Source organism: Furipterus horrens, unplaced genomic scaffold (genome assembly GCF_987537825.1).
Source record: "Furipterus horrens unplaced genomic scaffold, mFurHor1.1.pri manual_scaffold_13, whole genome shotgun sequence".
Classification (NCBI taxonomy): domain Eukaryota; kingdom Metazoa; phylum Chordata; class Mammalia; order Chiroptera; family Furipteridae; genus Furipterus; species Furipterus horrens.
In genome coordinates this window covers 5,782,381-5,804,713 of record NW_028327183.1, presented here as the reverse complement: position 1 = coordinate 5,804,713, position 22,333 = coordinate 5,782,381, and the positions used below count along the sequence as shown (strand labels likewise).

Genomic DNA, 22,333 nt, shown 5'->3' with positions numbered 1-22,333 from the left:
AGCTCCAGGAGGACAGAAATGATGCGCCCGGACCGCGCACAGCAACGCCTTCAGTCTCCAGCGCAGAAGCACAGAACCCTGTGGGAATGAATGAGTGAGCAGCCTGCCTTATCTCCACATATTTTCCTCCCTTCCTCCAGCTCCCAGGCCTTTCATCCATGGATCACTATGTTCACCATTCTGCCCAGTCGCTGGTCAACACAGACCTCAAAACCTACTAACTACAGAATGTATGGCCTGGTTCCTGCCTGCGGGGAACTTATAGCCTGGCTGGAGAGGTAGAACTAAAAAAAAACTTCAAGCATTGAGCACCTCACATTTAGTAGGTTGGGCCTCTTGGTTACAAGAAATGGAAATTCAACTCAAACTGACTTAAGCAAATAAGGAAACTGGGTGGATTTCAGGCATGGCTGGATCCAGGAATTCTAGCAGCATGTCATAACATCATCAGGATCATTTACCCCCTCTCCTTCCCCAAACCCTCCTTTCACTATGTCACTGAATCTTCTCTTTGCCTTGGCGAGACACCACCCTCATCCCCAGGCCTATGCCCCACGAGGTCAGCTTCCCCTAACAGAAAGGCAGTCTCTTTTTCTCAGTAGTTTTAGGGTAAAAGACAACAGCAACGGAATTTAGTATCATGAAACTAACTTTAAGTCTTGTGCTCAGTCTCAAACCCATCACTGTGTTTTATGGAAAGAAACACAGCCGTCCCTCTATATCACGGTTCACTTATCGCGGCCTCACTGTATCGCCAGGTTCTTAAAAATATTATATTTAGTTATTTATTGCAGATTTTTCACTCTATCGCGGGGTTTTGCGGTACTGTATATGTATGTTGTTAAAGTGACGTAGGTTTAAGAGTGTAGACTGTGTTTCAGAACATAAGTAGTGTTTATAAAAGTGTGGAAAAGGTTAATAATGAAGTGGGAAAGGTTAATAAGGGACTGGGAATGGTTTATAAGTGTATGGGAGGAGTTTATAGAGCTTTAAAATATGTATAAATACTAAAATAAATGTAAGGTTCCTACTTCGCGAATTTTCACCTATCGTGGTGGGTGGGGGTCTAAAACGTAATACCCACGATAAATGAAGGAACACTGTACACTTATCAGCAAGGCCAGCATCGCACACTTGCCTCTGGAGCCAGAGCAGGATCTGTGCCATCCCAAAACAAGGCTTGAGCTTGAGAAAGATGTTATTCCTCAAGAGAGCGGGGATGCCGTGCCCAGAAGGGGGAAGGAACCTTGGACTGTACTAGGAGCAGACGCCCACTAGAGCAGGAATCCACCACTCAAGCTTTGTACACGCCCCCCATCCTCAGTCTTTCCCTGGGGATTATGGCATTTGATGTTCACAACCACACTGAAACATTAGAGGTGTGGGTGTTAATTGCTTAATGCTCTTTCACCTAAGGAATAAAAAATCTGGCTCCCTCACAGATCAAGTGATTTGCCCAAGGCGACAGAGTGAGTTGTTGTCGATACTAAACTGATGTAGCATTGGAAACCGAGGACCTGGAGGATGGTCAGGGGTGTTCTGGGACTGGTGTGGTTGATCGAAGTTGCTAAGGCAGTGCCCTAACTTGGATTCCCCAAAGCAGACCCTGAGAAAAGGACTTGGGTGCAGGGAGTGCATTGGGGGGACCCCAGAAGCACAATGAGGTGGGGGAAGTGAGGCAGGGAAGGCAGGACAGCCCCTGAAGCCCGTGTCAGTGACGCACTGCGGGGCCTCAGACAAACTGCAGCGAACACGCTTTCATCCCCCAGGATGGGGTGTTTATCCACACGCTCTGGTCCCCACCCAAGAACTAACGAACTGCAAACGGGAATACAAAAACCCGGTCTAACGTAATCACACTGCACGCTAGCCTGTGGGCGTCTGTCAGATGCACTCACTTGTTGGCGGCAAATGTCTAAAGAACCACAATCTTTTGGAACCTTTTTCCTTGGCATCTCCTCACTCTCAGGAATGGCCAAGGAACTCATGACAATAGAAGTGGCCTTGCTCTCAGACTCTGAGGGGTCCTGTCCGCAGACATCCCGCTGCCATGAGTGGGACGCTGGGTTTCCTGGGACGTTAGGGACATTCTGGTGGACTGATCCAGGATTTGGCTTGACTGGAGTCGCAAATCCTCAGCAGCAGCTCTCTGGGCCTGAGCTGGACTGGATGTAGTGGCTGGATCATCAAAACGCCACAGAGATGACCCCAGGGGTCACAGCATGATGACCCGACACGGGTCACCAGCCCATCTGGCTCCCCAGAGCTACCCCAGCGGGCCTTCTGCCAAAGGGTTAAACTTCCCTCCCAGGGGCCGTAACGTCCAAGGGCCTCGCACTTGGACACCCTCTTCTTTTCAAGTGCTCTTCCTTCCTTCCTCTGGCTTGCACAATGGAGAGAGGGCCCTTGTCATTAATCACCCACGGGATGGGGACAGCAGGATTTCTAAGCCCTGAGAAGCCCACTTCAAAAGCGGCTGCCCCATTTGGATTCCGATGTGCACTCACCGACGCTTCAGGGCCCGGTTCAGGCCGTGGACAAACGAGTGTGCCAGGGAAGGGTGAGGAGGAGCTGAGGACATCCTCGGGGCTGGCTCTCGTGGGGGTTCTGCATGCAGTTTCTTTGTTTCCCGCCCCAGAAGGGATGGCGACCTCATCGCCCTGACCCAACCGACCACATGATCTGCAGGGTTCAGGGAGAAATAAAAGTGGGGACCCCCTGTTCAAAAATGGTTAAGACGCTCGGGACAGCCATCCGAACAAGTGCCATCTGCAAACTGGCTTTCCTGTGGCATCTCCAATGCCACCAGCTGCTTGCTTTCCCATCTCCCTGCGTTATTCTGCTCCTTTTTGTACCACACTCCGAAAATGCTTGCTTAAATTTGTTTGGGTCCACGTTTCTGTCAGGAGAAGGTAAGCTCAGAGAGAGCAGGAACCCAGCCCAGGCTTGTAAGCCACTGTGTCCCCGGGGTCCGGCACGTGGCCAGCCACACAGGGAGGGCTCAGTTGATGTTCAGTGGGGAGCAGATGGGCCGCCCAATCACGCACAGTGGATTGAGAGGACATGCGGGGCTCAGTACCCGCCCGTGCCCTCCCTGGAAAGGGGGTCAGCATCAGCCACACCGCTGTTAGCTGACCCCTTTGCTTTCAGCTTTGACAGTGACATCATGAAACCTGCCTGGTTTGCGCTTTCAGCCCACTGCACAGGAAGAGGATATCCTGCAGAAATTAAAGAAAGGTGGGATGCTGAACAAAACCCCATAAATAAGCCCCTTGGCGTGCCTTGATGGCTCTGCCTGCCGCTGGGTCCCAATGTCATGTCTTATTTCCAGGCCACGGCCAGAAAGGGAAATCACTTACAAAGTGCCCAACCATCCCCCCGTTCACCCTCCAACACCACCACACATGGCCTAAAAAAATCCTTGGCAGGCTGCTGGGCCGTATGTCCTGAAGCTGCACATCAGCATGGCCCCCCCATGTGCACACCCAACAGAAAGGCACCTCCGCTCACCAAAAGGCACACGCCAGAATGTCCCGCACGACTCTTGAAAACTACCCAAGTGCCCGCGACAGGTGAGTGGATGGGTGAACGGTACGTCGGCCACCCTGCGGTGACGAGCAGCGGTGTGGATGAATCTTACCGACGCAATACGGAGCAAAAGACGCCAGAGACTAAAGGATATACACCGGGTGACGCTGTGTTCGTAAAGTATAAAAATAAGCAAAACTCATCTATGCTGTTGGAAGTCGGGCGAGTGGGTACCCTTGGGGTGGTGAAGTGACCCAGGGGGCTCCTGAGGGGCCCCCCCTTCTGCTTCTGGATGTAAATGCTGGCGACGTGCATGTTTTCACTGTGGGGAAATAAATGCATTCTACACCTATGATACATGCACTCTGGGCATCTATATTAGTCTCCAATAAGAAGTTAAAATTTTCATTGAAAAAGGAAAAAGCCCTAAATGTCCAAGAACTCATGAGTTTTATCCATATATGTGTGTATACACGTGTGTATACATACATGTGTGCACATATAAGTGTGTGCATGTGTGTGTATACATATACACACATATATGTGTGTGTATACATATACACACATATATGTGTGTGTCTGTATATATATATATATATATATGGAGAGAGAGAGAGAGAGAGAGAAAGATCACAGCTCTAAGGGGGAGGTGACTCTAGAGCTACAGGCCTGAGTGTGAATCCTGAGTGCCACTTACTAGCTGTGTGACCTTGGGCAAGTTAGTTAACTTCTCTGTGTTCTTTATCTATAAAATGAAGGAAACAACAGTGAGGTAATATATGTAAAGGGCTTAAATACACACCTGGCGGGAGTGAGTGTTACACTTGTATACATGTTACCTTTTAAGGGTAGGAATATGATAGAGGAGGTAGTATAACCCTGCAGAATAATAAATGGGAGAGATATCCTTAAAATATGTAAAGTGCATAACTACACGCCTAATCACTTAATTATGCGTCTTAAGCACTTTACATGTACTGTCATTTAACTCTTCTCTCAACCATTTTACAGATGAGGAAACTGAAGCACAAAGAGGCCAAGTAGTTTCCCCAAGGACCCCCAGAGAGTGAGGGGCAAGCTGGGGCTTGAGCACATGGTCTTCACTATTCCAGCCGGGGGAGGTGGAACCTGAATTATAACCCACACCCAGGTCTCGACTGTACATGGGAGGCACAGGTAAGGAGACAAAGGGCTGTCCCAGCACCTGATGAGCCAACAAAACAGACCAAGAGGTGGGTTTGATGAGAGGAGGACACCAAGGCTACTGGAGTCATATGCGGGCAAGAAGGGGGCGAGTCCGTGGATCTGGGAAGAGGAAAAGATCAGTTGCCCGATTAAGACTCCACTTTCGGGAGCAAACCCCAAAAGTGGATGGCGCGGGCTGGCATGAACATGGCCAGAGCCCGGCTGTGTTGTTTTCTCTTCCTTTTTTCTCAAAGCCACGAGGAGCCAGGGAGGGGGGAGACGGTTAGAACCCACACACATCCCAGCATGCCAGCCTGTGCCCTGCCGAGCAACTTGACTTGTCTACTGCTTCTAAGCAGCTGGAAAAATGTCAAACTGTCATCAGTGATTAAAGTGGGATTTTCCAACTGTTTCAAAAATATTTCAGAATTCAAGACTTTATTCCTCTTGCAGAAAATGAATCCAAGCAGCATTCCCTTACCAATCACATCACAGGACCTAGTTTCCCAGCTGGTTTTCCCCTCTGGGTTGCCACGGCAGTGCAGAGCGGGGTCGGCCTTTGCTGGGGTTTCCTTTGCAGCTTCAAGCAGGTCTTCTCGGCTGCTTCCACCCACCTGAGATGCAGTGGAGCACGTGCAAAGGCCCGGTGCTCTCGCAGAATGTGTCGAGCTCTGGAATGTAAATATGGTGGGTCTATCAGCCCACCTACTAGTCCTCCAGGGCTCCTGAGGAACGGGACTGTGCCTCACTCACGTCTGTGTGCAAGACCAGTTACACCACCTTCAGAGCTCAGTGCAAAATGAAAACGTGGACCCGTTGTTCAAAAGTTACTTAAGAATTTCAAGATGGCAACCTCAGAGCATTACAGCCAGTGTGAGGGGCTCCTAAGCACAGTGCACAGGAGCACAGCCAGGGCCCAAACGATGCATACTGCAGGCACAGCTTGCCGTTATCATGAACCCTCTGAGCTCAGTCTTTGCACCCCTATCCACCCCCCAAATGTCTCCGGCCGGAGGTAACCTCGGATTTGCAACTTCTGGTGCAATGTAATTCCTCAGTCTATCTTTAAGGATCTGAGATTTCCAAAGAGTGTAAACGGGAAGAAAGCAGAACTCTGGCCAATAAAGTCACGTGGCAGCCTGAACACAAGGAACAGGGGCAGGCACCACAGTGAGCGCAAGGAAACCAGGTCCCCTTCTCCCCCCAGCCCTGCAAACTGGCTCCTAGCAGGGATGATGGACCCCTGACCTCCACTGTCGTTTTGCCCAGGTCCTCTCCAAATATTTGCCTGAAGTGTCAGGATTAAGGGAAAGAGAAAGCCCAGCAGCCTGGTTGGCCTTTCCCTTCAGTCAAACTGAGACTATTCTTCCAGTATTCCCCTCCCAAACTCCCAACAGCACATCCCCAAATTCTCAAAAGACCCCCACCTGCCCAGAAGGACCATAGTTAAGGATACCAGATGGGGTTCCAGTCTGGGCTCTGTCAAGCTCCCTCAGCCCTAGTTTCCCCATCATTAAGGTAACAGCCGGGTCACCCCCCAACTCTGTGCCAAGTAGAGAAAGGTGCTTTTCTTCCAGTGCAGACCCAATAAGCCGGGGCGCGCAGCCTGCTGAGCACAGGACTGGGCTTCAGACCCTCTTAGACCCTCAGCTGGGTACCCTTCTTCAGCAAGCATCCTGTTCAATTCATGCTCATCCCAGGCAGTCTCTCCCGGCTACATCTGCTGCGAGAATCCAGTGTGATACTGCTTGACCACGATTAACACAATTATTCGGTAAATAATAATAATGCAACATGTCACTGTTCATCTTACATTTTTTAACATACTCTTCATCAGCTTTTTAACGCCTTCGACATGATTTGAGTTGGGGTGGAGACAGAGCATTGATTCATATATTCAATAATGAGAAACATTTTCTTTTCAAGTCTCTCATTTCTTCTGAGAAAAATTCAGTGTTTAACACCCCTGACACTTGCTAATCCACACCCACCCACACACACACCTCTGGGAGTCATTCCCAAGCAAGCACCATGGCTGAACTGTATTCACAGTGCTTGGTTGTAGTTGCTTTTACCTTTGATAATGTCCTTTATATGGAGAATAATATCTACTTTTCAATTTGCAGTAGTAGTATCAAGTTTTCTTTCCAAAAAAAAAAAAAAAAAAAAAACCCACACACCTAAGTATTAAAATCGAGTCAGTACAAGGGAAAGCGTTAAGCAGGTTATCAGTGTGGTGGGAGAGGAGGGCTTGAAGTTTGGGAAACTCGACTGCACACTTCCAGACCAGGCCTGGTCTTGACGTTTCTGTTTTTGAACCAAGAGCAGCGCTTGCCTTTCCCAGCATGCAGTTGGGAGACAACACAGGTGGAGCACAAATGCTTCGGGCCCATTGGGTCCCCCTCTGACTGCGTCTAGTGCCAGGACACTATGTCCTTCTGATTTACCAGCAGGGAGCACCTGGGTTCTCTGAACTCGACTCCGAACTGGGCCCTAGCAGCTGCTGACTTAATAACACTTCATCCATGAGAGGCGAGCCTGGGTCCTGTCTCCTGAGCCCTTTGGATATTCTCAGGGAGGGACATGTCCTTCTTGAGTGACTGGGCCCTGAAGGTCAGCCCTGTCTGGCTGAGCCCAGGCTGGAGAGGGCTCCAGACAGTGGAGGGGCCTGCAAGCCACCTTCCCTGACCAAGCGATGCCACGGCCCTCCAGAACAGAGGAGCAGCAGGCAGAGCAGTGTACACAACGTGGCTTGTGTTTGATCCTGTGACCTGTCCCAAGGAATCGCAAACAATTTACTTCCATTAGAGGACGTGGTCAGGCACTAATTTCCTGGTGGCGCTCCATCGCAGGCCTGGAAACACCAGAGGAGGCACAGGGGCTGGGGGCAGGAAGGAACCCTTGCAAGTGAGCAAGGCGGGGTTTCCATAATGAGGCTTTAATAAGGGGAGCTCACCACGCCTCTGTGGAGAAGCCGGAGGAGGGATGTCTGGCTGTCCCTCTGCGAGGTCACTTCCTCCTCAAGGTCCCCAAGGGCCTGGGGACTCTTGAGAGCCAGCTGCAGCCACCACGACTGGTGCCCACTATGGTCTCTCGTGGGCCCGTGCCACCCTACCACCCTCACGCATTCTGAACAGTGGCAAGAAACACCGCATTTTCATGCAACAATGCAAATGTGCTCATTACCATCTCCTCAATATGCATGAAGGAACTGCGGGAGGCTGGCCAGCCCCCCCACCCGGCTCTGGCCTCGCATCCAATAAGGCGACATATTCATCTGCGGAGATGGATGAGCAGAGGGCGCCGATGGGAAGGCAGATCCACGGGGGGAGGGGACAGATGCGAGAGAGGAAGAGGGAAAGAGAGAAAATACACACGCGGGCGGAGAAGAACCTGAGAAAGAGACCCAAGACGTGGAAGAAGGAAAGAGAAGATTAGAATGAGAGAGAGGAGGAAAGCATGAGAGATGAGGGTGGAGGAGAGGGAAACAGTCCCAGAGTCAGGGGAGGAAGCAAGGGACGTGAAATAAGGAAGCGGGGCAGAGTGACATTGAGAAAAATGAACTGCAAAGGGGTCCAGACGGGGCGAAAATAAAACCACCAAGGAGGGAATGGAGGAAAGACAAATGAACGCCCCAGAATGGAGTACACAGAAAGTAGGGGAGACAGACAGACGACCGCAGAGAAAGACAAAGGAGAACAAGGGAGTGGCACGGCTTCGGTCAGGTGGGAAGAAACGATCCTGGGGAGGTAAAGAAGATCTCCGCGCAGAGAGACCAGGGTTTTCCAATCCGGGGCATTCTGGACACTCCACACCACGGGCTGCTCCGGAGAACCCTGGACTGTGGGCCAGGTGGGGGGGGCGCGGGGGTGGAGTGGGGGAGCGGGCAGCCCTCTGGCCAGCCTTGCATCCCTCCTTGGGCAGCCAGGCCCATTCCTGGGTGCTGGAACCTGGCTGGGGACCCATCATCCCACGCGCGGAGGCTGCCGCTACCACGGCCATTCGGCCATTCATGCGGCCTTTCCCTCACTGACAGCAAAGTTGGCAAAGTTTCTCCTAGTTTCCCTGTCACTTCTCCGGACCCAGGGAGGAGCTCCAAGGCCGATGGAGAGCAGCAACCCGTTCTGGGGCGGCTCTGGAGGCCACTGGGCATGCCTCCTGGGATCCTCGGAGTCTGGATTCCTGGCCAGATGCAAATCCCTCCTGGTGCGGATACCAGGCCACGCTCTCGGGCATCCCTGTGGCGCTAATCGTGGAGAAAGAGAATGCGGAACAGAGAGGGGGAGAGGGAGAAGGAAAAAAAAAATATTCTCAGCTCAATTTAAGTCTCATGGAAAGGGCTTACAACTGTAATTAAATCATTAAATTCTTGTCTACGCTTCACAGAGCGGAGAGAAATTAACTTCCCACCAACCTCATTTTCTATTTGAACATGAAATAATGATTTTCTGCCCGTCTAATTACAAAGCCAACATCTGATCAAGCCAGCATCCAGAGGGGATTATCGCATGCACGAGTATTAGACCTCATTACCAGCTTGAGTGCAAAATTATTACATCTTGTAATTGGATGGTGAGATTTATATACAGATCGGCCCGGTTTCTGTAAGATTGTAATTACAAGCTTCGTTGGTTAGCTACTTATCAGAACTTTGCAGGAAAACAAAACAAATGACTGAGGAAAACGAGCATTTCATTAACCTGTAACCCTAGCGCGGGGGTGGGGAGGGAGCGGTGAGAGCGGTGGCAGCGTGCGCCGGCGTCTGCAGGAAGCGGAGGGATCGCTGGGCCGCCCTGCAGCCTGGGGACCTCAGGCCTGGGAGGGACGGGCGGAGGACGGGCTTAGGCGGGGAGAGCTGGCGACGCAGCCGGCGTCCCGCGGGGCTGGGGGAAGAGGTGGCTGGAAGTGGACCAGGGGACTCGGTCCTTGTGCAGACGTGTGGCGAGGCCCCAAGAGCCCTGGGTTTACTTCGGGATTCCGGCGCGCACACCACAACGCTACTGCGTGCACCAAGCGTTTGCTCTGGGCACCCTCTGGGTGCACTCTCGCACCCGCGACCCCGCTGAGTGAGCCTCTACAGCAAGACTCCTCCGAAGCTTTTTTTGTGCGCTGGGAACTCTGGAAGAAGGCGAGATGATGGAGAAGCTTCTGCGTGCAACACGCTTGTGCACGCACAAGCTTTTCCCAAGTGAGTTTCCCAGGGCACCTGCTTTTCCTCCCTGTGCGAGTGTGTCACTTTGACCCCACCTCTTGGATTAAAAATCCCTGGAAAAGGTTCGGTTGTCCTCGGACTCGCAAGTTTAGTCCACGGCCAGGCTCCACTGCCCCGGTGGAGTTGGAGAGCCAGTACCGCGTCGGGGCTCTGCTGCCTGGGACGCTGGGCCCCAACGGGGGGCTCGGATTGTCCCGGCTAGGGCAGGGATGAGCTCAGCTGAAGACCAGGGTGGTGGGGACACCACTTCTGCTTGGGACCGGGGCGCCTGGAGAGATCTCATTAATCAAGGTTCTTGGGTCCCCATCTGGTTCTGGGTCCAGAGGTCACCCTCTGAGCCACAGCAACTCCCCCCCCCCGCCCCCCCCCGCATGGCTTGTTCCCGAGAACAGCGTCGTCCCTGCCCCTGGCCTCTTTCCCACCTCCTGAGGTCAAACACAGCCAGGGCGAAAGCTGCCGAATGCCGAAGAAACAGCCCCAGGGCTCACTGTCTCCTCCTTTCCCCCTGGAAGAGCTGAGTTAGATTTCGGCATTTCATCCCCGTGCTTAAAGCACAGCCCCAGTTTCCCCACCTCCCAACCTCCCTCTTGGCACGGCCCGGTTTTGATGCAAACTCTAGGGTATCAGGGCCGCTGGGGCTTGGGTCTGACACCTGGGAAACGCTCCAGAATAAAATGTTATCGTTACCCTCAATTTTGAACCCCGAGATTTTTCCCGAGAAGGTGAGCTCAGGCTTCACTCTGCCACTTCTCTGAGAGTTTTAACTCCAAACGAAATCAGGCGCCTGGGACACATCTCAAAGCCAGAGCGTCCCTGATAGCTCCTTCTCAGGGGAGACTCCAGCCAAGGCCATCCCGGGGAGTTAAGCAGAATCAGGTGGGAAGGAGTGTGACCCAGTTTGAGAAGGCCACAGGTCAGCCATCCCCATTGAACCCCACACCGGATTGCCTCCAAACCGTCCCTTGTGCTCCCCCAACTTTCTCAGCGTTCCCACCTCCTGTGGTCCCCGACCTGTGCGAAGAGTAGTGGCAAGAGGCAGGTACTGGGGGTGGGATGAAAAGTGGGTGCCCACAGGAGCTCATTCCCTAACTGGGCTCCGCAGAGCGGCGGAGACCAGAGACAGCCGCAGCCGGGACCCTCCTATCCCTCCCCTCTGCTGGAATTCGGATTAGATTCCTCTATCAATCAGCGCTCGGCTGCCAGCTTCCGCCTCCGAGCGGCTGGCATCTCCACGGCAGGGCCGCCGCCCTCTTGTCGTCCCTAAGTGCCCCCACGGCAGGCCCGGCCCCTGTAGCCCGCGTCGCCTCCCGCGGCCTGAAGCGTTTAGCCGGGCGCAGCAGCAGCTCGGGGAATTTCAGTCCCACTCTCCGTGGCACGCCCTAATCCCTGAGGGTGGGCACTTGGATCCTGGGATTTCAGGTTTGGTTTAGGATATATCCCACCAAGAAACTAAAAGTCTGGCCTCCCATCCCCACCTGAGACGGTGGGAAACTCCTTGCAGAAAGCAAACAGGTTGGCGCTGAGACGTGCGAGCAGGGGAGGAGGAGTGAAACGAGGGATCTCTGCAGACAGAAAATCCCAATACACGAACTTCTCCAAGAGCCGCAGGAAAGTTCCTGAAGCCTTTGCCACCCGGCTCCTCCCCCATCCACGCCCGCTTAGGGCTCAGGCAGGATCCAGTTTTGGGTCGTTGTTCCCCAGGATCCCTGGGGTGTCCACCCTGCAACCTCTGCCCCCTACCCCGGCCTGTCTGCCGCGTCTAAAAAGAAATTCGCTCCCGGACACCGAGGCGGCCTGAATGTGGCTAATTTCAGGGTTGGTTCCCTTGGATGGGGGCACTCTCGCCCCCCTGGGCAGTGAGATGGCCTTGGAAGGCATGACTAAAATGCACCCCCTCACCTTCCTCTACCTCCCTCCCTACGCAGCTTGGAGTGGCCAGCCTTCCGTGGTGCGAGCTAAAAAGGGGGCCCGGGCGACTGAGGCCCCGTTGCTAGCCCTGGACCGGGGTCTGGTCCCGACCCAGGCTCCGCGCAGGGGTGGGGAGAGAGGTACCCAGGGGCGGGAAGCCGGAAGGGGCCAACTGACCCGGTACTAACCCAGTCCACGAGCCTCTCACCCCCACCCCTTCCTTCTGCCCCAGCCTCTCTGCAGACCAGGGGGGGCGGGAAGGGACCGCGAGCGCTCGGGTCCCGCTCCGGCCCCGCCCGGCCCGGAGCACAGTATCCACCGGGGTGGGCGGCCTCGCCGGCTGGGCTCCCCAGCGATTGGCGACTGGGGCAGGAGACGCGAGGAAAAGTCGAATAAGAGGGCGCGACGTCAGATCTGAGATTTGGGGAAGGGCGAGGGAGGGAGCGAGGGCGGGGAGGGACAAACAGACACGACACCTCTCCCCCCACCCCCACCCCGCACAGCACCCTAAGTATTCACAACTTTCGGCTGCCACGGTCCAGGACGCGGAGGCCCGGGTTGGGTTGGGACAGGATTATGTGAGGAGAGAGGGAGAGAGAGAGAGAGAAGAAAGAGCAAAGGGAACAGAAAGGGGAGGAAAAGAAATCGTGCGAGAAAGGGAAAGAGGAGAGTTTCCTAGCGCCCAGAAGGCGCAGCGAGCCCGAAGGAGCAGAAGAGATCCTGAGGGGGAAGACGAGCGTGGAGAGGGGAGGGGAGAGGAAGGGCGAGGAGGGGGAGCGAGAACTAGAGGAGGGCGAAGGAAGCGTGGCGCGACACTGCTCGGGGAGAGGCGGGCAGTGAGGAGCCAGGCGCCGGCAGAGGCAGTTCTGGCCGCCGAGAGGAGGGAGCGGCGCGGAGAGGAGGGGCTTGCGGGCCCGTAGAAATGTCAATCAGAGCCCGGAGCCCGGGGAATCTTCGCCAATCTGTTCGGACCTGACCTGGCTCCTCGCCGCCGCCGCGGAGCAGATCAATAGGTGAACGCGGAGCGCAGCGCAGCGCGGCCCCAGCCCGGCCCAGCCCCCGATGCGCGCCGGAGCCCGCGGGCGGCGCTGAGTAGGGCGGCCCCGGGCGCCGGGCCCCCTCTCCGTCCGTGCCCCGCGGGCCACCATGTCCTTCCCCCAGCTCGGATACCAGTACATCCGCCCGCTCTACCCAACCGAGCGCCCGGGGGCCGCTGCTGGTGGCGGCAGCGCCGGGGCCCGGGGCGGCCCGGGAGCCGGAGCCTCGGAGCTGGCCGCCTCGGGGTCCCTGTCCAACGTGCTCTCGTCTGTGTACGGGGCGCCCTACGCGGCGGCGGCGGCGGCAGCGGCCGCCGCCCAAGGCTACGGCGCCTTCCTGCCCTACGCAGCCGAGCTGCCCATCTTCCCGCAGCTGGTAAGCCCCGAGGAGCCGGGGGTCGGGGGTTGGAGCTGGGGCGCCGGACGAGGTGAGCGTGCGGGAGTAGATTAGCGGGGCCTCGGCGGGGAGGGTGGAGGCCACCACGGCCAGGGCTCATCCATGTTCCCTCCGTGCGTGTTCCTTCTTTCCCCGTGTGAGCACAGGGCGCGCAGTATGAGCTGAAAGACAGCCCGGGGGTGCAGCACCCGGCCGCGGCAGCCGCGTTTCCGCACCCGCACCCCGCCTTCTACCCCTACGGTCAGTACCAGTTCGGAGACCCGTCCCGTCCCAAGAACGCCACCCGGGAGAGCACCAGCACGCTCAAGGCCTGGCTCAACGAGCACCGCAAGAACCCCTACCCCACCAAGGGCGAGAAGATCATGCTGGCCATCATCACCAAGATGACCCTCACCCAGGTGTCCACCTGGTTCGCCAACGCGCGCCGGCGCCTCAAGAAGGAGAACAAGATGACGTGGGCGCCCCGCAGCCGCACCGACGAGGAGGGCAACGCTTACGGGAGCGAGCGCGAGGAGGAGGACGAGGATGACGACGACGAAGACGGCAAACGCGAGCTGGAGCTGGAGGAGGAGGAGCTCGGCGGGGAGGAGGAGGACGCGGGGGGCGAGGGCCTGGCGGAGGAAGAGGAGGACGAGGAGATCGATTTGGAGAACGTAGACGGCTCGGCCCCGGGGTCGGAGCTGGCCCTGGCCGGGGCGGCGCACCGGGACGACGACCTCGGCCTGGTCCCCATCTCAGACTCCAAGAACAGCGACTCGGACGACAGCTCCGAGGGCTTGGAGGAGCGTCCGCCGCCGGCCCTGAGTCTGGCCCCAGTGCACCCGCCGACGGCCGCGGCCCCGCCATCCCCACCCTCGCCCCCCGCGGGCCTGGATCCCTGTGCTCCCGCTCCGGCGCCCGCCTCCGCCCTGCAGAAGCCCAAGATCTGGTCCCTGGCCGAGACGGCCACCAGCCCCGACAACCCGCGTCGCTCGCCTCCGGGCGCGGGGGGCTCTCCCCCCGGGGCAGCCGTCGCGCCCCCAGCCCTGCAGCTCTCCCCGGCCGCGGCACACAGACTCGTCTCGACGCCGCTGGGCAAGTTCCCCGCTTGGACCAACCGGCCGTTCCCGGGCCCGCAGCCCGGCCCACGCCCGCACCCACTCTCCCTGCTCGGCTCGGCCCCTCCACACCTGTTGGGACTTCCCGGAGCCGCGGGTCACCCGGCTGCGGCTGCTGCCGCGGCGGCCGCCTTCGTTCGGCCGGCGGAGCCCGAGGGCGGAACAGGTGACTGCTGAGCGCGAAGGAGGGAGGGGGTGGGCGCTGGGGACCGCTCCCGGGCCGGAGAAGAGGAGCAGGGCCCCAGGGGCTCACGGCCTTTACCGCCCAGCGCCTGCCTCCCTCGGCCCCGGGTGCCGGAACAAAGTGCTCTAAAGGCCGTCCTTTTTCTCCCTCGCTTCCCTTAGATCGTTGTAGTGCCTTGGAAGTGGAGAAAAAGTTACTCAAGACAGCTTTCCAGCCCGTGGCCAGGCGGTAAGAGACTCGGAGGTGGGGGTGGTGGGACCGGCAGGCGGGGGAGGTCAAGAATGGGAACAAACGGGCTTTTTGCCCCCAGCCCACACCCCCATCCCCAGAACGCAGCTGGGACCTGCTATTAAAAGGGGACGGAGCACACTCCTCCCTTGTCTCCGAGGGCCCAGAGACAGTTGGACGGCCCTGTCCCAATCGAAGCGCTAGGGCGCGGTTCAGGGGCTGCTGCTCTGGGGCTCTGCCGCCGCAGGCCCGGTCATCAGGCCCGGGAGCCCACCTCCTTCTTCCAGGCCCTGACCTCGGGTGCTGAGCCTCCCTCCGCTCTTACAGTTAAACCGGAAGCCCAGCATCTGTCGCTGACACCATTTTGCACTGTGATGCCTCCCTGCCCCCCAGCCTCAGCCCCAGGTTGGGTCTCCCGGCCCCAGGCAGCAGCGCGGGTGTTCCTAACTCTCCTGTCCTTTGCTACCACTGCCTCTCTCTTCCAGGGCCCAGAACCACCTGGACGCGGCGCTGGTCTTGTCGGCTCTCTCCTCATCCTAGTTCTTTTTTAAAAAACAAAAACAAAAAAACAATTTTAAATCATTGTAATAATTGTAAAAAAAAATCTCTGTATAGTTATGACTTGTAAGCATGTCTGTGTATGAATACCTAAAAAGTGAAACAAAAAAGAAATAAAAAGAAATGAAACAAGTCCCCCTCGGTCCTCCCCAAGTCGCTCCTGTACCCCACATTAGCTGAGTTTGTGAAATCGGTTTGTGAGGGTGATTTTGGGGGGTGGAGTTTCAGTGAGAATAGCGTGTCTGACTTGTTTGTATATACAGAAAAAATGTACATATGTGTGAACCAAATTGTACAAGAAAGTATCTATTTTTGGCTAAATAAATGAGCTGTTGCCACTTTGACTACAACTCGCTTGTTGCCCCCAGAGGGATCTGTTTGCTGTTTTTTTGTTCTGTTATTTTTCCCTCCATCCCCGCCGCCCATGTTTGAAGAGTCGCTGGAATCAGCAGGAAAGGAGCGACAAGTCTGACCTTGTGATCGGAGGAGAACAGAGGCGGAGCGCGGAAGTGGTGGGGCTGGGGGCACCGCTGGAGAAGTACCTGGGGCTCCGGAGAGAAAGGGCAGCGGAGACAGGTGGGCAACGGGGGGGGGGGGGGGGGGGGGCTGTCTGCAAGGAATCTCGGCGCGAAAGGGGGCCCAGCCGGCCGGTCCATGGACGCAGCCACGGGGTCTTGGGGTGTCCTCTGATGATATGGGCGCAGAGAGGTTAGGTTGGGAGGTTCTCACCCTTCCTGTACCCCGTTTCTAGGCACAGTTGAGGTTAGGTCAGTCTTATATAAGGGGCCATGCAAGCTCAGTTCTAAGGCCCCTCCCGAACACACAGCACCCTCAGACTCCTTATTGAAGCAAGAGTGTGCCGTGGAGGTCAATAGGGGGATATGGAGGAGCGGGGAGCCTAGGGGTGCGCATCCTTGCCCTCTCGGCTACTGAACCCAGGCCGAATTGAGAGTTGGGGGCCCCGGGTCCCGGCGGCATCTGTGCGTCTCGGCACCCCAGTGGTTTTTGCCGAGGTGCCCTGGAAGGGCAGCCTTCGGAGGAGGTCTGGGCGCAGGAGGTTCGGGCGGCGGCACAGACTCAGGCCGGGTTCGGGCTGCAGGCAGGCCGGGGGCCCGCGGCCGGCGGCCCGGGAAAGGGAGCCCAGAAATTTGGGACTGGAGCTCCCTCTACAGGACAGAAGGGCCGCTCAGCGCGGGCCCACACGGCCTCTCCGGCTGCGCCGGCTGTCGCGCCCCCTCCGCGCCCTCTTTTTCTCTTTCAGTTCTCCAGCCTTCAACTTTGCCTTGAAGTTGTAAGGAATTCGGGAAGAGACGCACTGGGGTGCACAGTAGGGGTACCTTTTTTGGATCTCCCTCCCCATTTTCAGTTCGTATAAGGCGGCCAGCTGCCAGGTGTTTGCCCGCAGAGTGGGGCGTGTGACAAGCTCGCGGGTCTCCGGGGCGCTTTGGGAAGAGCTTGCACCCCGGAAGCAACGGAATAGCGTCACACTGTATGCCTTTGAGGCGCGCGGAGCAGAAGGAATCCAGCAAGGCCTGGTCCGATGCTACCTGCGCAGCGGCCAGCGCCCTCCATGAGGCCCCCACTCCGGCTGGGGCAGTCGGGGTGTGGCGGTGCCCCAGGGACAAGTGGGAAGGAGGGTCAATGTACGGCCCTTCGGGGTCACAGAGAGCTGGTGAAGCAGAGACAGGGACACCAGGGCGCCAGGCAAAGAAGCTCAGAAGCTGGAGTTCCCTGCTCAGCAGTGGAAGACCTCCCCACTCTTCCTGAACTTTCTTTTTTCTGGAGCTCCGGTCCGGTCCTTCCCTGATCACAGGCAAAGACTGTGGTTCCACTCTGGCCTTGGGGAACAGGGTCCCCCAGACATGGAGCCAGCTTCAACGGGCAGGGCCCTGAGCCTCGCAGGCCAGGCCTGGGAACCCGGGCAGAGGCCCGTGTCAGCAGGAGCAGCTCTGCATGGGCAGCACCCCTGAGAGCCCCTTGGCTCCTGCCTCCTGGCTTGGCGGTGACACGGACCCCACCTCACTTCCGGTGGAACTCTGAGCAGATCATTAACTCCTCTGCGCCCTAGTTCCTGGGCTGTGCAATGCGAACAGAAGCCTACCTGCTTATAAGGGTGTTTGACAAAACATGCGGGGTGCTGGCCTGTGCTGGGTAAGGGTAAATTGCCTTATTCTTGCAACTATGTTCCAGAATCCCTGACCCCGCCCCTCCCCCTCCTGGCAGCATTCTGCCCCGCCCCCTCTCATCAGCCATAAAAGTGAGGTGTCTGCATAGAGGCCTCTCAAAACCCAGCCCAACGTAGGCAAAGGAAACTACACAGGCAGGGAGAGGGGGTGACAGCAAAGCCAGGCTGCCTCTCCACACCGAGGGCCCACCACCCCGGAGAAAAGGTCTGTGCAGAGGCGGTGGGTGTGGAGAGGCCAGGCAGGGCTTGCAGAGGTCGGCGGGCCCTTCCCTGCTCTCCCCCTGAAAGCCCGGGGTTGGATTCGCTCTTCAGCCCAACCTGTTCCAGGGATAATGGCTCTTGGAGGAGAGCCACCCGACCCAGTGAAAGAGCAGTGTGTGGGGGTGCCAGAGGAGAGTGGGGTGCATCCAAGAGCAGCTCCCGTGTTTGCACATGGGCCCTTCACCTGCCTGCCGGCAGACCCCAACAAGAAGATGGCACAGACAAAAGGAAAAAGCCCCGCACGCACTTTTCAGCCAAGAAAGGGAGGAGACAGCTCTGCCTTGCTGCACCTTCCTTTCACCAGGAAACAAGCTGGCTGCTCCCCCGTCCCCCAGAACCTGCTCCCTGAGTCCTCCCCTTATCTCCCTCCTCTTGGGGTCCTAGAAGCTGCCTCTACCATTGATTGGCCCCAGAATTTAAGGAGGAGAAAGGAAGCTAGGGCAGAGAGGAGGAGGAAAAAAGGGAAGCCAGAGAGAAAGAGACAGAGAAGATATGGGACTCTCATCCTTGTCCTGATTAAGCTTCAATTAGAAATAAAATGTGTCAATCACTCTGCCTGGAAGGGGTTCCTGCTGTCCATGCTGGTTATGCGAAGCCCTCCAAGGTGTGTGGGGATAACCCATTAGGTCAGAGGAGAGTGTGGGTGCTTGGCCACCTCCGTTGTTGTGCGCATGGGGCCGGAGGTAGGGGTGCATGGCCAGCCAGGGAATGCACCTGGCCCACCTCTGGGACTGGCCCACTCCTGGTTTGCAATGGAATTTATTTTCAGCTGAATCCAGGGAGGAGAAGGTGGGGCCCCGCCTGCAGGCAGCATGGACAGGCTAGAGCAGGAGAGGCTGTGGGGGAGGAAAGGGTGTTCCAGCCACTCATCTGCCCCAGGTGAGAAGCAGGAGAGGACAGGGCCTCCCCTGCTGGGATGGTGATGGCCAGGTGCACAGTCAGGCCTGAGTTCTGGAAGGTTAGAGAGAGGGATAGGGTGTCAGATGTCTTCACTGGTTTGTTGGGAGATTCTGTCAGGAACTTGCTTTGGGCCTAATTATTTGTAGCCTTCTAGAAATGTCCTCTGCACCTTGTAATTCCTGGTTGCATGTACCCTCTGCCTCCATCAAATAAAAGTGGGCAGTTAGCTGCAGGTGTGTAAAATCGTGTCCGTGGTTAGAGGTACCTCCGACCCAAGAGGGGGCAAGTCTCATCCTTTCTCCGGGCCCCACTTTCCCCATCTGCAACATGGAGAGGATTGGGTGCGATGAATGTACCCACATTTTCCTACATATTCACCCTTGTCTAGGATCAGGCATAAATGAAAAAGTGTGGGCCTAGAGATCATTGGGGGGAGGTGATGGGGACTTCTCCCCATACCGCCTCCTGAGCCAGCCAGCCAAGATGACCACATTAAAAACGTCCATCTATCGTGTGACTGACCAATGTAGCTCTGATGCAGTCACTGTTCCTGTCAGAACACTCCAGATCCTCCAAGGGCCATCCTGATGGTCTGGATAGAAAAGCCCAGCAGGCCTCTCTTCCTGGGGGGGGGGGGGGGCGCAGGTGAGTACTTGGAGGGAGAGACCTGGTAGAGGTCCTAAGAGTACTGCCAAACCGGGCGCTCCCCCACTGCCCACGGTAGGGCAATGTCTGGGGACAGTTTCAATTGTCATGACTGGCCAGGCGCGTTCCTGCCATCTAACATGGATAAAGGCCCTACAAGGCACTGATCAGCCCTGCACACAACGGATTCCCCCGTCCACACGTCAACAGGGCCAGGGCTGGGAAAGCACCACATGGAGGGCAGCGGGAGGTGTCTGGGGCCGCCACCACCACCAGAAAATCGGGCCTCCTCTCCCAGAAACCGCAGCTCTGTGCAGAGAAACACGAAAGCGGGGTGCTAAGTGCAGCCTTGCTGTTCTTTAAAAGCTCTTGGCCCTGAAGGGGGAAGCAGGGCTGAGAGTGTGAGCAGGAGGCCTTGCGGGCCTGGGGAAAGGACAGTGGGTTTCAGCTCAGCCTGGTGCCGCCAGCTGAGGGCTGGAGGTGGGACCACCCCAGGCCAGAGGGACAGAGTGGGCCCCAAAGCGGACATATGTCAGGAAAGCTGGGGCCTTTCCCTCTGGATGTTCTAACAGGAGCAAGTTGCAGGGAGGTTCTCCCAGCGGAAAGCTTAACTCCTGTGCTTCTGCATCCTAATTATTGCCACCTCTAACCTGCTGCCAGCCCCTCCGCGCGCCCAAATGTGTCTATTCGTTTGCCTGCTTACGATACCCTGGAGTGTGTGCATCTGTGTGTGTCTGTGTGCGTCTCTCTGCGTACCTGCATGTCTGTGTACATGTATGCCTGTGTGTCTTTATGTGTGTCTGTGTGTGCACATGTGTCTATGTGTGTGTGTGTGTGTGTGTGTTTGTATACCTGTGTCTGTGTGCGTGCCTGTGTCTGTGTGTGTGTCCGTGTGGCTGGGGGGGGTGTCGGGGCACAGAGGGGGACAAAGGCAGGTTAAGGTCTTACTCTGTGACCAGCGGCGTCTGGGACTGGAAGGCTGGGACTTCGCAGCTTTTGTGCGGGGTGGCGAGCCCTGCATCCGCTCACTGCTCAGGCCGCTAACAAGTGGGCCCACGGCCCTCCGGGGCCTTTGGAGTGCACTCATCTGAGAGATTGCGCTTTTCTCCGCCGCGCAGATTTATTTTGCCGAAGTTACAGGGCAATTATGGAAATGCGCCCTTTGAAGCCGGGCTGATTTCTCTTTATTTTCTTCTCCCTGACAAAGCAGAGCTTCCCTGCCTCCTGTGAGCTTTTTTTTTTTTTTTTTGCCTCCCCCGCCTCTCTCCCTTTCCCTTTCCTCTCTCTTTTTTTCTGATAATTATTAGATAGAGGGAGTTTCCAAGGGTAATTTGAAAAAATCTTTTAAACGGTGATAAAAATGTGTGTAGATTAAAATGATGTTACTCTTCTTTTAATGTTATATATTTTTAATGGGATTTTGATGGCCAGGAGGGGAGAAGTGGATTAATGATAGCAAGAGACAGACACCTCGTGCCTAGACTGTGGGTGCCAGCCCCCCTTACCAGCCTGCAGCCCAGAGCGGGTGAGGCCCAGGGCAGCGTGGCGGGTCACCGTGTCGGCTGATAGACTGGCCCTGCTGCCTGGGGCTTCCCAAATGTAGCGGGACGAGGGCCCTCTGCTCCTCCTGCCTCGCGCCTCAGCACTCAGGGGCCCAGACTCAACAGGGCTGTACTTTCGGGGCTTTGCACATGGCTTTTCACTGTCGCAGGGAATCCGAAAGCTCCGGGTGAACGAACCCCACTCATTTCCCTCCTCCTGCCCCACTGGCCTTGACTCGATGCTGGGTGTTGAGGAAAAGTGTCTGAAGCCAGATGGTGTCCACTTTGGGGCCAGGGAGGCCTGCGAGGGAGGAGCTGGCTTGTTTAGTGTGTGGGGCTTCACTTTCTATTTTTTGAGGCTTTGAAGTTTCCTTTGTCCATATTTTTTGTTTGCTCCTGACTTCCTCCCTTCCTGCCTTTGGGGTGAGTGGCTCATGATCTGCGCCCAAACACCAACAGGAAGCCTCGTCACCTTCAGGAGGCGGCTGTTGGCTTCAGCGGCCTGTCCTGAGTTGGGGCCATGGCAGTGCTCACTTCCTGTAGGTGGTTTAAAACTAAATAAAATAAAGTGAGTGCTTACTGTTCGAAAGGCCCCACGCTCAGCACTTCCCATGCAGTTTATTTAATGTTTAGTGAAGGCACAGATAAAGAAATTAAGGCTTAAAGGCGTGCGGGGGTGGCGGAGAGTGGTAAGAAACTCTTCTGGTAACATGGAACAACCTACGTGCAGCAGAATCGGCCCAGGCGGAACATTCCATGTGGCACGCTACCGTCTGAATTAACAGGGGAATATACATGTTTGTTTGTACAAGAAGCTGGCAAGAGTGGTTGTCGCAGGGAAGGGCCTGAAGAGCTGAGGGTTAAGGACAGAAGGAATATTTTTTGGACTCTATCCCTTTGCTCCTTCTGCACCAAGTACATGTGTGAACTCTTCAGAAAGCCCTTTTGTTTTGAAGTAACTAAAATGCAGAGAGAGAGAGAAGGAAGGAGGAAGGAAGACTGAGAGAGAGTGAACCTTTTCTGGACCTCACAGTGGAATTGAGAATACTTCATTCATTCATTCATTCACTCATTCATTCACTGGATGTCCACAGATATTCCTGAAGCACCCATCTATGCTAGACCGTAGGCCTTAGATGTGGCGGCCCAGAGGGTGGGCCCTGCAATCAGATTGCCTTAGTTCAGATTCTAGCTCCATTGACCTTGGGCTACCGACTGCATGTCCTTGAGCTTTGCTCCCTCATAAAACAGGAAGAATAATTCACATTTTGCCTCTCTCGTTGAATGCTGAGAGAACTAAAGCAGTTAGTTCATGCTCAGAACAATGCATCATGCATGATGATGTGCTTGGTGCATAATAATTACCTAAAATTACAAATATTACTTTTATTAATTATAACAACACCTCTAGGCAATAGGCATCATTGTCCCCACTTTACAGACAGGGAAGCCCTGCCTCAGCCACTT

At 56.0% G+C, this 22,333-nt stretch overlaps 1 protein-coding gene across 1 annotated transcript; it reads left to right on the top strand.

Annotated features, from left to right (window-relative positions):
- The first annotated feature begins 12,338 nt into the window (after positions 1 to 12,338).
- On the top strand, positions 12,339 to 15,444 carry IRX3 (iroquois homeobox 3). Its single transcript, XM_090260632.1, has 4 exons — positions 12,339 to 13,246; positions 13,414 to 14,530; positions 14,710 to 14,776; positions 15,262 to 15,444. Exons 1-4 carry the CDS (start codon positions 12,980 to 12,982, stop codon positions 15,314 to 15,316), a joined length of 1,506 nt encoding a protein of 501 aa, XP_090116758.1. The 5' UTR covers positions 12,339 to 12,979; the 3' UTR covers positions 15,317 to 15,444.
- Positions 15,445 to 22,333: the final 6,889 nt, after the last annotated feature.